Genomic DNA, 11763 nt, shown 5'->3' with positions numbered 1-11763 from the left:
ATTTGAAGGGTCAAACTAATGTACATACATACATACATATATATATATTAATTGAATAAGTTGGGATATATTATATTTTTATCCTAACAAACTCCTCCTAAATAAGATTTGATTTAGGAAGGAGTGCTCTGCTCTTTTTAATTGTTAACAAAAACCACAAGTATGCATATATACAATGCATATAGGGGTTCCCTTTTTAATTAGGCTGGGGTTGCTTGTACCTGCCTGTGTCGACAGAAAGAAGAGAAGGAAAAGAGACAAAGAGGCGTCATCATCATCGTTCCCCGAACAGGCCTGCGGTGTTGGATCCGTCGTGCGGAGATGAGGGGTCTGCGAAAGTCATCCATTAGGACACCCGCTCTCCTCCATCTTCTCTGCGCCGCCGCTATTCTCTCTCTCTTTGTTTTCGCCATTAACTCTTCCTTCTCCGCCGGTAACATATTATGCTCCCTTTTCACCAAATCACTCCATTACTCGCTCATAAGCTCCCAAATTCCCCCTTTATCTTCCAGGTAACCAGCAAATCACAAAAACTAACAAACTCGATCTTCGGATTTTGTCTGATTTCCAGTCCACTCTTCAACAATGCGTGGTCAGTTACCACTTCCCTCCGGATCTTCTTTCATTTCAATTCATCTTTACATTCTCCATCTAACTGCACTACTTACTTAATCTAGCTTTTTGTTATTGTTTAATAATATGGTTCCATATTTACGTATTGGCAAATCTTGGATCTTCTTCCTTTTTTTTTTTTTTTGAATTTCCAGCAAAGTAATATTTCTTGTTTTTGTTGCTATCCATTTCGATATTCTGCTTATCATTAGTAGCAGTATAGGAGTAATTATAATTATCATTTTTACTGCTTCCCATAGAGAAAGAAAAAAAGAACTCTTTTTAAGGTTTTGAAGATTGATTTGTCACCATCGGATTTTGCTTGTAGGCAAACAGAGGACTTGGACTCACTGCTCAGATAATAGATCACTGTAATTTGATTCTCAAGTTTCCTGAAGGGACTAATAGCACCTGGGTTGGCTTTTATCCTCTTGCTCGACTTTTTATCTGATCATATTTTTTGAATGCCTGTGAAGCCTGCACGTCATTCATAACTATATGTATTTGTTTGCAGTACAATGAGCAGTTTAAAATATTTGAGCCCTTGGAGTACAAGTATGATGTTTGTGAAGCAATATTATTGTGGGAACAGGTTTGATCATTGTTGTTGAAATTACTTTCGTATAGGTTGCTTCCTGTACATTAATCAAGCAGAATTATCTGAAATGCAGTATCGTAATATGACTACAGTGTTGACAAGAGAGTATCTAGATGCACGGCCTGATGGGTGGCTAGATTATGCTGCAAAGAGGATAGCACAGTTGTAAGTTTGACATACTTCTCTTTGAATGCCAATATTTGCTGTTATAAAATATTCTGTTTTTTTAACTTATTTAGTTGGAGAACTTTTCCTTCTTTGTAAATTTATTCTTCCTTATTTATTTATTGTTATAGAGGAGCAGACAAATGCTACAACAAGACTCTTTGTGAAGAACATCTTAATGTGCTGTTACCAGCAAAACCACCCTTCCATCCTCGCCAGTTTCAAACTTGTGCGGTTGTTGGGAATTCTGGAGATCTCTTAAAGACGGAATTTGGGAAGGAAATTGACAGTCATGATGCCGTGATAAGAGACAATGAGGCCCCTGTTAATGAGGTAAATATCTCCAGTGGTTCTGTCATCTGTGGCCTTGATATGTCCAGGTTCTAATCTGTGCCGATGGTCATAAAGAGCCTTGGCATGAGGAGTGAAATGTCAATACTTCAGTATTTATGTGAGAATCATCCTAATGTGCACGGTTGACCTGTTAGCTGGGGTGTCACTGTGGTTTTTCTCTGTTATCTTCGGTATGGAGAATATAGATCAAGTTTTGGCGGACAATGATTCTTTGTAATTTGGACTAGATTAGATCAAATTTTGGTGCATAAATTTATTATGTGCGTTATCATATTTCATACTTTTTGCTTCCTATTTAAAGATTTGATTAAATTTCATGATCTTTCAGAATTGGGATTTTGATAATTTGATTGCTATGCTGTTTTCTCTGAATGCTATGCAGAAATATGCCAAGTATGTAGGTCTGAAGAGAGATTTCCGGCTCGTAGTTAGGGGCGCCGCACGTAACATGATTCCAATTCTGAATGGGTCAGGTAAACTACAACAGTCCTGTAGTTTGTAATTTAACCACTGAATTGTTGCATTTCAATGTAGATCTGTGTCTGTCGCCCTCCTTGTTCTCCTGTCACTGTTCTGGACTTTTGTCTTAGTAATGTTTGCTAGCAAACATGGCATTATGCAAGAGATGTGAGAAATTGAAGCCTACACACTTAGCTGGGTTGAGGCACAGCACGCCAGTTGTTCTGAACAGCTGACCTTGTTGCATACGATAACAATAATTCTTGGGCATCTTCTGGCTCAACACTTAAACCTATTTGAATATTGGTGGTCCATCATACCAAAAACAACAGAGATCAGCTGAAAGTCAAAGAATTCAGTGTCATCAGCATCATGCGATATTAGTATCATCTGTACTTAATTCTACAGTTATTTTATTGCAGATGATGAAGTGCTTATTATCAAAAGTCTGACCCATAGAGATTTCAACACAATGATAAAGGTATGCTTTTTGGGATGATTATTAAATTTGTAAATAGAATGTTCTGGACCATTGTAGTCTTTGACTTACTAAAATAATTGTAGCCATGAGTTCTAAAGTTGACATTCAGGGTTTTAGATCTGTAGGTTGATTATTTATTGTTGAATGACATTCTTATAAGTTCTCATCCAACAATGCAGCAAATCCCAAACCCAGTTTATCTGTTCCAAGGAATTGTGCTTCGTAGAGGTGCCAAAGGAACTGGAATGAAATCAATAGAACTGGCACTTTCCATGTGTGAAATTGTTGACATCTATGGTTTCACTGTTGATCCTGGATACACTGAGTGGTCAGTTCAATTTTTCGCTTAATGTTGTCCCACATTGAAGTTATTCTCTCCGTGTCTTAAATTTTAGCAATGATTCAGGACCCGATACTTCTCGACCCCAAGGAAAGGGCACAATCCACTTCAAGGAAGAGCATACTACCAGCTCCTAGAATGCCTTGGTGTTAGTATAAATTTATTTTGCTTTAGCTATACTGTGTCTCATCTAAATGCCACTGTCAAATGAATTTGCAAATTGTGAAAAACAAATTGGCCAGGTTATTAGGATCCATTCTCCAATGAGAGCCGCAAGGAAGCAAGACTGGTCTGATATACCAAGTCGAGAAACAATAAGCAGAGCTCACTCCGCTGCAGTACGCTTGAAAAAGAATCAAGCTGGCCAAGAGGGTGATCAGGGACAATTCCGCAACTGTAAAGTATGGGGACACTCGGGCCCTTACGGCAGTGGACCTGTATCTGGATCACCAGATATGAGTGATGTCCGGAAGAACTCAAACTACAGCAAATGGGAGATCATGCCTTTTGAGAAATTAAGTAAAGCTGCACAAGATCATTTCACTCAGATGGAGGGCGTATCCTTATATAAAATGGATGGTAATAAGTTGGATGATCTAGTCTGTGTGAGGCATTCCTTGAAGTCTGAAGTGTGACAGCCTTTGGCTAACTGGGAGCTGCTGCAGTTACCTCTCTTTATTGGGATCTGCAATTAGTGAAAACTTGTATCCCATTTGCTGCTGTTCAAACAGATTGTCTTGCAGTTTGCGTAGACACTGTTGACTGGTGGGTTTATGAGAATAGCAGTGGTGGTCGGGGCCATACATTATACCTCTCTTGGAAATTCATGCGACTTATCAAAGGATGGGCTCTACATCAGGCAATGCCGTGGATGCTTTCTGAAAAAATCAGGTTTTCTGTTTAAACATGGATGTATTGACAAAATCAGATTCGAATGTTCTGACGTGCAATAGCAATTTCAAATCAACATTGTTATCACTTGTTCTTCTTTTTTAATTGTCTGGCGGGAGCTTTCTCATAAGCATTTTCATCTAACAAGTGTTGCAATTAGTTGCAACATATTCTCGTGAAATATCTAAGTTAATACAGCGTTGATATGAAACTTGAATTGGATTGTTATTATTTGATGACCCACAATGTCAGTCGAAAGGCAAGAAACAAAGCAAGACTCATTTGAATGGACTAATGATCAGGGAAGATATTTTTTTTAGTTGGCGTGGAATGAATGATGGGGTGGTCTTGGAAAATAAAAGAAAAAATCTAGCAGATGAGGGACACAAGCTAGAGATATCCTGGATCGTTGAACTCCCACTCAGCCTCAGGGGTTCCTTATACAAATCCTAAATATCTTTGCCACTCATCAGACTATAAATAGAGGAAGGGTGAGCGAGTGAGTCTCAAGATTCAAACCTAAAATCAAAAAATGCATACTGCTTTAACCTTATCATCATCTCCCCTTGTGCCACGTGCACCTCCCCGAAAATTGATCACCAGCTCTCCACCAAATCCATCCAGGTTTGCTTCAATCAGATCAAATGCTCTGGCAGTCAACTACAGCTCCACCATCTCGTAAGTGCATTAATTTAGTCCCCTGTTCTTCTGTAGCCAAAACACAATATATAATGTCCATTGCAGCCATTTTCATCTTCATCCATCTTCCATTCCATTTTTTGGCTAGTGTTTTTCCAGCAGAAGCATGTGAAACAATTGGCGGAGATACGTGTCTGGCAGACATATCCTGAAGTGAAGCTAGAAGCAGAAGCTAAGAAACCAAAGACTGTATCAGAGGCAGTTGAGAGGGAGTATTTGGAATACACAGATCCAAGGACGTAAGAATCGCAATAATTGCACATATACATATGTATAATATTCCAACAAAATAATAGATATACATAATTGCAGGGTGCTGCTGGGCGAGGCTTGCGATGTCCTCGGAGGAGAATTCTGTAACCCCCCATACCAGATGGGAATCTGCTAGAAGCCGCTTAATAATTTGCTGTATACAGATATCATAGATGGATGGATGTATTAATGTGCAGTTTCTGCATAGTCTGTGTTGAATATATATATATATATATATGTATAATATAAGCAGCTTTCCTTCATCACATAAATTTATACAGCTGAGATGGTCGTGTTATTATTATCATTACATGACAAGAAATTGAGGCATTGATCAGAATACCAATTAGCATACAACAAATAATAACATTCTTGTGTTCTTTCTTGTCTAAGAGAAGGGGGGGCCTTCCTACCTGTCACTGTCAGGCTGTGGGTGTGATGAATGTGAACTCAAACAGGAATTGGACACTTAAGATTAACCGTAGAGGAGGGAGGGAGTATTTTGGTTTTGGGTTCTTGGCCTGACACTGGGGCGGGTCATACTGCTAATGCACCCATTTCGGCATACATCAAAAGAAACTTATGAATGAAATGGAAGAAAGATGGAAGGTGTGGAATTTGATTTCTTGTATATTAAACAGCACAACAAATGAATGAAATGGAAGAAAGATCAATTAAGGAGATTTTAGACCTTCAAACCACCAAACACACCTCATTTATGAAACACCATACCATATTCCACCACCCTACGCAGAAAAGAATTACTAATTTATGGAGTATTAATCAGATGCCCTTCTGTTGTTCCACCAACTCAATTCACTCGCAAACAAAACCCGCCGAACTCAAATTAGGAAACTTCATTCCATCACAAGTCTTTCAAGGACCACATAATCGCATAAATAAATTGACACAACCATTCTGATTTACAACCTGCTCATGCTTAACTACTTCTCCTACATACTACCATCAGTGCACTCTGTTGTTGCTTCACCGATGCTGATCCAACAATCAAGATTGACAAACTTCTGATAACACCACGTTGGTCCTTGAGAAGAAGTCCAATTCATGACGTGGTGGTGCACTCCACTCCGGTCCAACCTACTCAAGATCTAGCGATGCTGCACAGCAGATCATTTGGATGTCTGTTTAGAAAACAAGATTAAACCTATATAACACCATGAAACCCAGCAGAATCCAGAAGTGCTGCTTTGATCTGCTCCGGCAGAACCTCCTCACCTTCTCTGCATTGCTGACGAGCCACAAAAATAAACTCGGTATTACATTCTACAACCAAGATTATTGATGATATTTCAGTACTCAATTACAACTGATTACACACTCGACAGACTGTTCTAGTTTATCACGCATTAGCTCAGGAAATCTCAACGGGCTTAGCTGGATCACAAACTTAAAACGCCTTCTCCATGTGCTACATTCACTAAAATGTTGGATACAATGGTCCATAATTGAGATGATTTCACCTCTTCAAGTTGTTTTTCTTTCAGGGGTGGGAAGGCATGCAAACGTACTGAAAGGGTCAGATTTTTAAAACAGCATGGTGAGAAGTGCGACTCAAAAGAACCAGACTAGAAAATATATGGGTACTACTGGTAGATTGTAATGTTTGTACACCAAACATTCAGAGCACAATACAAATTGTTCAGCAACTTTATTTTTTATTCAACTTGTGCGCATTCAAAGAGGACTGAACAACATCCACAACTAATGTATTTGAATTGGCTTTTGATGACAAGGACTGAAATAGTAACTGGATGCCAAATGAAGGCTGTCCAATAAGAGCCTCATCTCAGTTCTTCGTTTCTGCTGCAAACCATATTAGTTGATAGTAGAAGAGAAAACAAAGCATGAGAAGCAGAACATTTTAATCATAACTAGAGTTGAAATCAGTTACAATTGTATAGCTCATCATCGAAAGCTAGATTACGGTATCATCAAATAGCTAGCAGGAGAACGAATATAACATAATTTTATCTGCTCGAAGGAAATATGATAATTTAAAATCTACCTCTGCACGGAAAACATCCAAAGCAAAGCCGTTAAAACAGCTTATGACAGCTTGCTGAATGTCCAGTCCAAGGTTGTCCAGAGCCCTCATAGTGGACAGCAAGAGACCTGGTCTACGGGCACAGAACATGTGTATATTTACAGCCCTCCCTTCTCTCAACCTTACTTCGACCTACAAGACAGACAGATAAGACAGCATAAGCAGAGAAAGATTTTAAAAGATGCCATGACGAGAAACCAATACATGTTCACAAGTAGAGAATTTGAGTGACAGAAAACCTAAAAAACATCATATATTCAAAAGAATATGAAAATAAAGTACCAAGTCCAAAACAAGGATCTATCTTAGTCTTGTAAAAGGAATTACAGTGAGGCTGTGCAAGTTTATAACCATGTCCTGTTGGAAATCATACGCTTCATTGAACACTATCTACAAACTGTATAGATTTGATTTCAAAAGGCCACTGTTGAATTTCCAGAAAATGTTTTATTGTAAAATTTTATCCAAACATAAGAATAAGAAAAATGCACATGAAAGCCAAGTATTGACATGCTTCTTAGTTCCAGGCTCAAAGATGTGTAGGCACCTTTGCAGGCCACACTCCAATTGATTGTAAAGCATTGACAGGGTCAAGATACTTAACAAATGGAGTTGAGGGGTATGTTGCATCATAGTAAAATAACCTTTGAGCCCAATGATGGAAGTGCTTAATCATTCACAAAGAAAGATGCATGACATCTACCTTTGCAGGCTGGTTCTTGGGGGGGGTTGAGCTTGCACAGAGTTCTTCCTTAACACGATAAGGGAGAGTAGGAGGGGTCGGTGTCAAGGGATGGAAGCTTGTCGTTGGCTGCATTACCGATCCTGGTGGGTTAGTTTCAAGTTCATTGTGGAGATCATTTATGCGTTGCAGAAGCTCTTTTAGATAATCAATGGCATCCCCAAGTATTGAAGCTCGATCCATCTGGAAGAACACACAGCAATCAGCACACCAATTACTTGTGGACTAACTTTTTATTGTCTTTTATTAAGAAAAGAAAAACACATGATACAGCTTCTCATCTGAAGCACGACCAGTTATAGAATCCACACACCAAACTTATCAAAAGAAATATATTGGTGGACAATTTCAGTATCCAGTTAGTAATAACTAAAATCCAATGTGAATTCTACAAGTTTTTCGTGCTTAAGTATTCTTGGTCTGCCCCTTCGATCGATACTCAATTTCAATGTAATTTTGATATTGGTCAAGCCGACATGATGAACAATGAGCCTTACATAACTGAAGGCAAAACCACAGACATGAAATTAACGCCCACGACAAAATAAAAATTCCTTTAGCAAGGTACGAAATGTTTATCATTAATTGGTAGCTCGAAGTTGGGCATACCTTGCTGATTTTGGGTACAACGGATCTAAGCATGTATAGTCTATCGTTGAGCTTCTTCCTCCGGCGCCTCTCCGCCATTAAGTTTTTGGCCGGCATCCCCTTCTTCTTCCCCTTCCGATCTCCAACCGTTATACTGCTATTCGCGTTCGAATTATCTCCACCGTTATCAGCATTTCCGTCACCTAATTTCTCAGTTGGGTCGTCGGAATCATAATTCATGGTTGAAATATCAGCACCCATATCCTCCACTTCATCCTCATGTTTCCTCTTTCTCTTCTTTCCCAAGTCCATTCCTCCAGTATCATCGAGACTCGTCAAACCCTCATCGCTTCTCGAGCTCAGAGTCCCGAAAGTCTGCAATCCGGAACTCTGTCGCAAGGCTGCTCTCTTCTGAAACAGAGTGGGCTCAGCTCCTAGGGGCGGCAAAACTTCAAGAGGTCTCAACACTTTAGACCTGTTAGGAAAAATGGCGCCAGCGTCGAAATCCTCGAAACTGAATGGATTAGAAGCGCCTGTGCCCCCAATGGCGGCGGCGGAGGAGGAGTTATCTTGGGAAAAGGGAAGCATCCGGGAGGAGGGTGGGAAGTGGGAAGTGGGTTGGAATTGGGAATTAAAACCCATGAAAATAGGAGGGGAAGTGGAGTCTTGGGGAGGGAAGAAAGTAGGATCGCAGCCCAAATCAAAAGCATTGTCGAAATTGTTGTTGAAGAAAGAAGAGAGGAGAGATTTGGGGGGGAAAAGAGAGGGGATGTGGTGTGAAGAGGGGTCTAGAGGGAAGAGGTGGGGATGAGAGGGAGAAGAGTGGTTGTCTAAGGGATTAAAGAGAAGGGTGGTGAATTCAGAGTGATAGAATGGATTGGGAGTGGTGATGGCATTGTTAACGAAAGAATCGGGCTCTAGCATGGACCTGAAGGAGGAGAGAGAGGCAGAGGAGTTGATAATGAATTCATCATCATCATCAGTGGAGGGGGGGTGGGTGTTGGTACGGGGAGGCCATGAAACAGCTTCGTCTTCTTGAGCGTCCATCCAAACGGGGGCGTCGGACCTGGGTAGCATTGTGGAGTGGAAGGGCTTCTGTGGAGGAAAAGAAAAGAGAGGCGAAAAGGGAGTTACAGTTAAGAGAGAGGGAGGGAGGGATTTGAAGTTTGAATGATAATAACAATCATTCTTGTTCCCACAGTTGCTCTGTTGTAGTGTAGATAACTCTCAGCTCCCAACTCCAAACTCCAACTCCGACTCCAACTCCAACTCCAACTCCAACTCCATCCACAGGATGATAGGAGAGGAAGCAGGCAGGAGGAAAGGATGTATGTATGTCTGTCTGTGGGCTTCACAAATTACAACCTCTCACAATTTGTCTTCCTCTCTTCTTCTTATCATTCTATGCATTGTACTCTCATCTATCTTTTTATCTTTTTCATTTTCAACATTTCAAATTCTATGATATTTTATTTAGCATATACACATTATATATATGTATATTTTAAAAAATTTTAAAAAATATGACAGTATTTAGAATAGAAAATTCAATTATTTAATCAGAAGAGCTAGTCATATGATGATTATAAACTAACCTAAATTGCAGTCCCCGGGCCCCACATGAATCAAGGTTTCAATTTCACTTTTGTTTTCTAAATAAAGATTATTAATTTTTTTTTAAGAAAGAAATTGTATGTATGTTGGTAAGAATAAAAAAGTAAAATTGAGACTTAAATGATTGATTTTGGATAATTGTATTGTCTTAACATGTCTGAGAAAACAGAAGAGGACTTAATTAATCATGTATACAAATGAAATAATTGGTTTTCTTGCAAGATTAGTAATAGAGATGGATGGTAAAAATGGAAGGAAGTTTGAATTGAAATAAGTAATTAAAGTTGTTGGATGGATGGATGTTGATGTTCCGTTGAATGAATATATACAAATCCCAAGTTCCTCGTGACTACTAATACACCTTTTCTTTTTTACTTTTTCAGTTTTCACCGCACCTAACTCTATAGATATATAACTCATCCTCAACATTCAACATTCACTATATAAATGTAATTAGGTGCTTGGTGGGGGGGTGGGGGGTTTGCTGCTAAAATCCAGAGGAGGTCCAGAATTCAAAATGTAGAGGCAGTGTGTGCGTGGGTGTGTGGTCGTGGATGGGGCGGTCTTGGTTTTCATCTTCACGTGAATACAATACCATACATACATACATATTGGCAAGGACCATTCACCTTCATATTTCATACTATCTACTACTACAGTACTAGACTACTAGTCTTCCACTTCCGCTGCTTCCCACTAGATAGAGATAAAAATCAAGATAAACCCCACCCTCTCTCTACACGTGCCCCCCATGCAACTCCTACTAATCAAAACCTCTTATCTATCTATGCCAAACACACCAACAATAATCCTCCCACCACCATCACCATATGTGCATCTCCTACTGATCAAAACCTCATTCACATGCTACTATATAAATATAAAAATAATTTAAGCAAGATCTCTTTAATAATTTATTCATATTTAATTATATTTTATAATCCCTTCAACTAAATACTATATTATATTATCATGGGATATTTAGAATCCAAGCTAAACCCATCAACCCAAAAAGAGGGTAACCCACCAGAAAGACCACAGATTTGGTCCAAGAAGGAGGCCTGGTAAACGCTTTTCAAACCATAGGCCCATATTCAAGGCCCAACTAGGACAACCCAGGAGAAAGACGTCCACAAGAATCTAGACTCCTAAACCTAAAAGGACTCCTCGTAGAATAGGAGACCTCACATGCAAGGAATCCTCCCCCAGGCAAAAATATGTTGATGTGAGGTAATCAGTTGGAGATAAGATCAAATCATACCTTATCACACGTATCTTGCCCCTTTTCCCAAGAATAAAAGTAGTGTGCAAAGTCCCAGCAGAAGGGGACGCCCCTACTATATATACATGTGCAATCCCCCTACGGAGACACCTTCCAAGATCTGAAAAACCACTATCTAAATCATCTCTCTCACTCTCTAAATACTTTTTAAACACTTTCTAAACATTCTCTAAGCACTCCACAAACGCATTATCAAGTGTTCTTACATTTTTTACCAATTTTATTCACCATATCTCGATTTCAATTAAATTTATCTACTTTTTAAATTTATTCGATCTCAAATCAGTTACTAACTTGGCGTGGGAGTGCTAACATTTTTTTTGCAGGTCCCCCCTTTCAGGATTTGCATTCATTTCAGCCCAAGTTTTGAGTATAGTCCATATCCATTGGACCGGTGCATTTTTTTAACGTATCATTGGTGCCGTCTATGGGAACACAAAGTTGAAGACTCGAGTTACAATGGAGATTCCCAACAACTCCGCAAACAAGCAAAGGTTGTGGAGGCACCTAACAATGCCCAGGCTTTGCAAGTTGTTGCAGGAACACTCCTAGCCCCCGCCAGTAGGGTATCCCCCATTAGTGGGGTTAATCCCCTCTAGTGAAGCGATGGTCTCAAAACCC

The 11763-nt window shown here is 39.5% G+C and overlaps 2 protein-coding genes and 1 long non-coding RNA gene across 4 annotated transcripts; 2 read left to right on the top strand and 1 right to left on the bottom strand.

Annotated features, from left to right (window-relative positions):
* Positions 1-134: 134 nt before the first annotated feature.
* MGP2 (MALE GAMETOPHYTE DEFECTIVE 2) lies at positions 135-5156 on the top strand. Its single transcript, XM_011100663.3, has 13 exons — positions 135-433; positions 513-592; positions 941-1027; positions 1127-1204; positions 1284-1375; positions 1507-1708; positions 2112-2202; positions 2611-2669; positions 2849-2997; positions 3076-3157; positions 3252-4578; positions 4688-4838; positions 4912-5156. The coding sequence occupies exons 1-11, from the start codon at positions 322-324 to the stop codon at positions 3642-3644; spliced, it is 1425 nt and encodes a 474-aa protein (XP_011098965.1). The 5' UTR covers positions 135-321; the 3' UTR covers positions 3645-4578; positions 4688-4838; positions 4912-5156.
* A 534-nt stretch (positions 5157-5690) lies between these two features.
* LOC105177482 (transcription factor ICE1) lies at positions 5691-9666 on the bottom strand. 2 transcript variants are annotated; one of them, XM_011100661.3, is made up of 4 exons: positions 8268-9663; positions 7620-7841; positions 6878-7048; positions 5691-6100 (listed from the first exon to the last, which is right to left on the bottom strand). In XM_011100661.3, exons 1-4 carry the CDS (start codon positions 9321-9323, stop codon positions 6017-6019), a joined length of 1533 nt encoding a protein of 510 aa, XP_011098963.1. In that variant the 5' UTR covers positions 9324-9663; the 3' UTR covers positions 5691-6016. The 2 variants fall into 2 exon arrangements, with proteins under 2 accessions (XP_011098963.1, XP_088741265.1); XM_088885139.1 differs by lacking the exon at positions 5691-6100 and adding an exon at positions 6490-6675 and having other exon boundaries at positions 8268-9666.
* LOC148787054 (uncharacterized) lies at positions 5996-6535 on the top strand. Its single transcript, XR_016067417.1, has 2 exons — positions 5996-6125; positions 6357-6535. It is a non-coding gene; the product is annotated as an uncharacterized LOC148787054 (long non-coding RNA).
* Positions 9667-11763: the final 2097 nt, after the last annotated feature.

This window comes from Sesamum indicum, linkage group LG9 (assembly GCF_026168435.1).
Source record: "Sesamum indicum cultivar Baizhima isolate 11 linkage group LG9, ASM2616843v1, whole genome shotgun sequence".
NCBI classification, from domain to species: Eukaryota; Viridiplantae; Streptophyta; class Magnoliopsida; order Lamiales; family Pedaliaceae; genus Sesamum; species Sesamum indicum.
The sequence above is the reverse complement of the archived record's forward strand: the minus strand, read 5'-3'. Positions and strand labels throughout refer to the sequence as shown.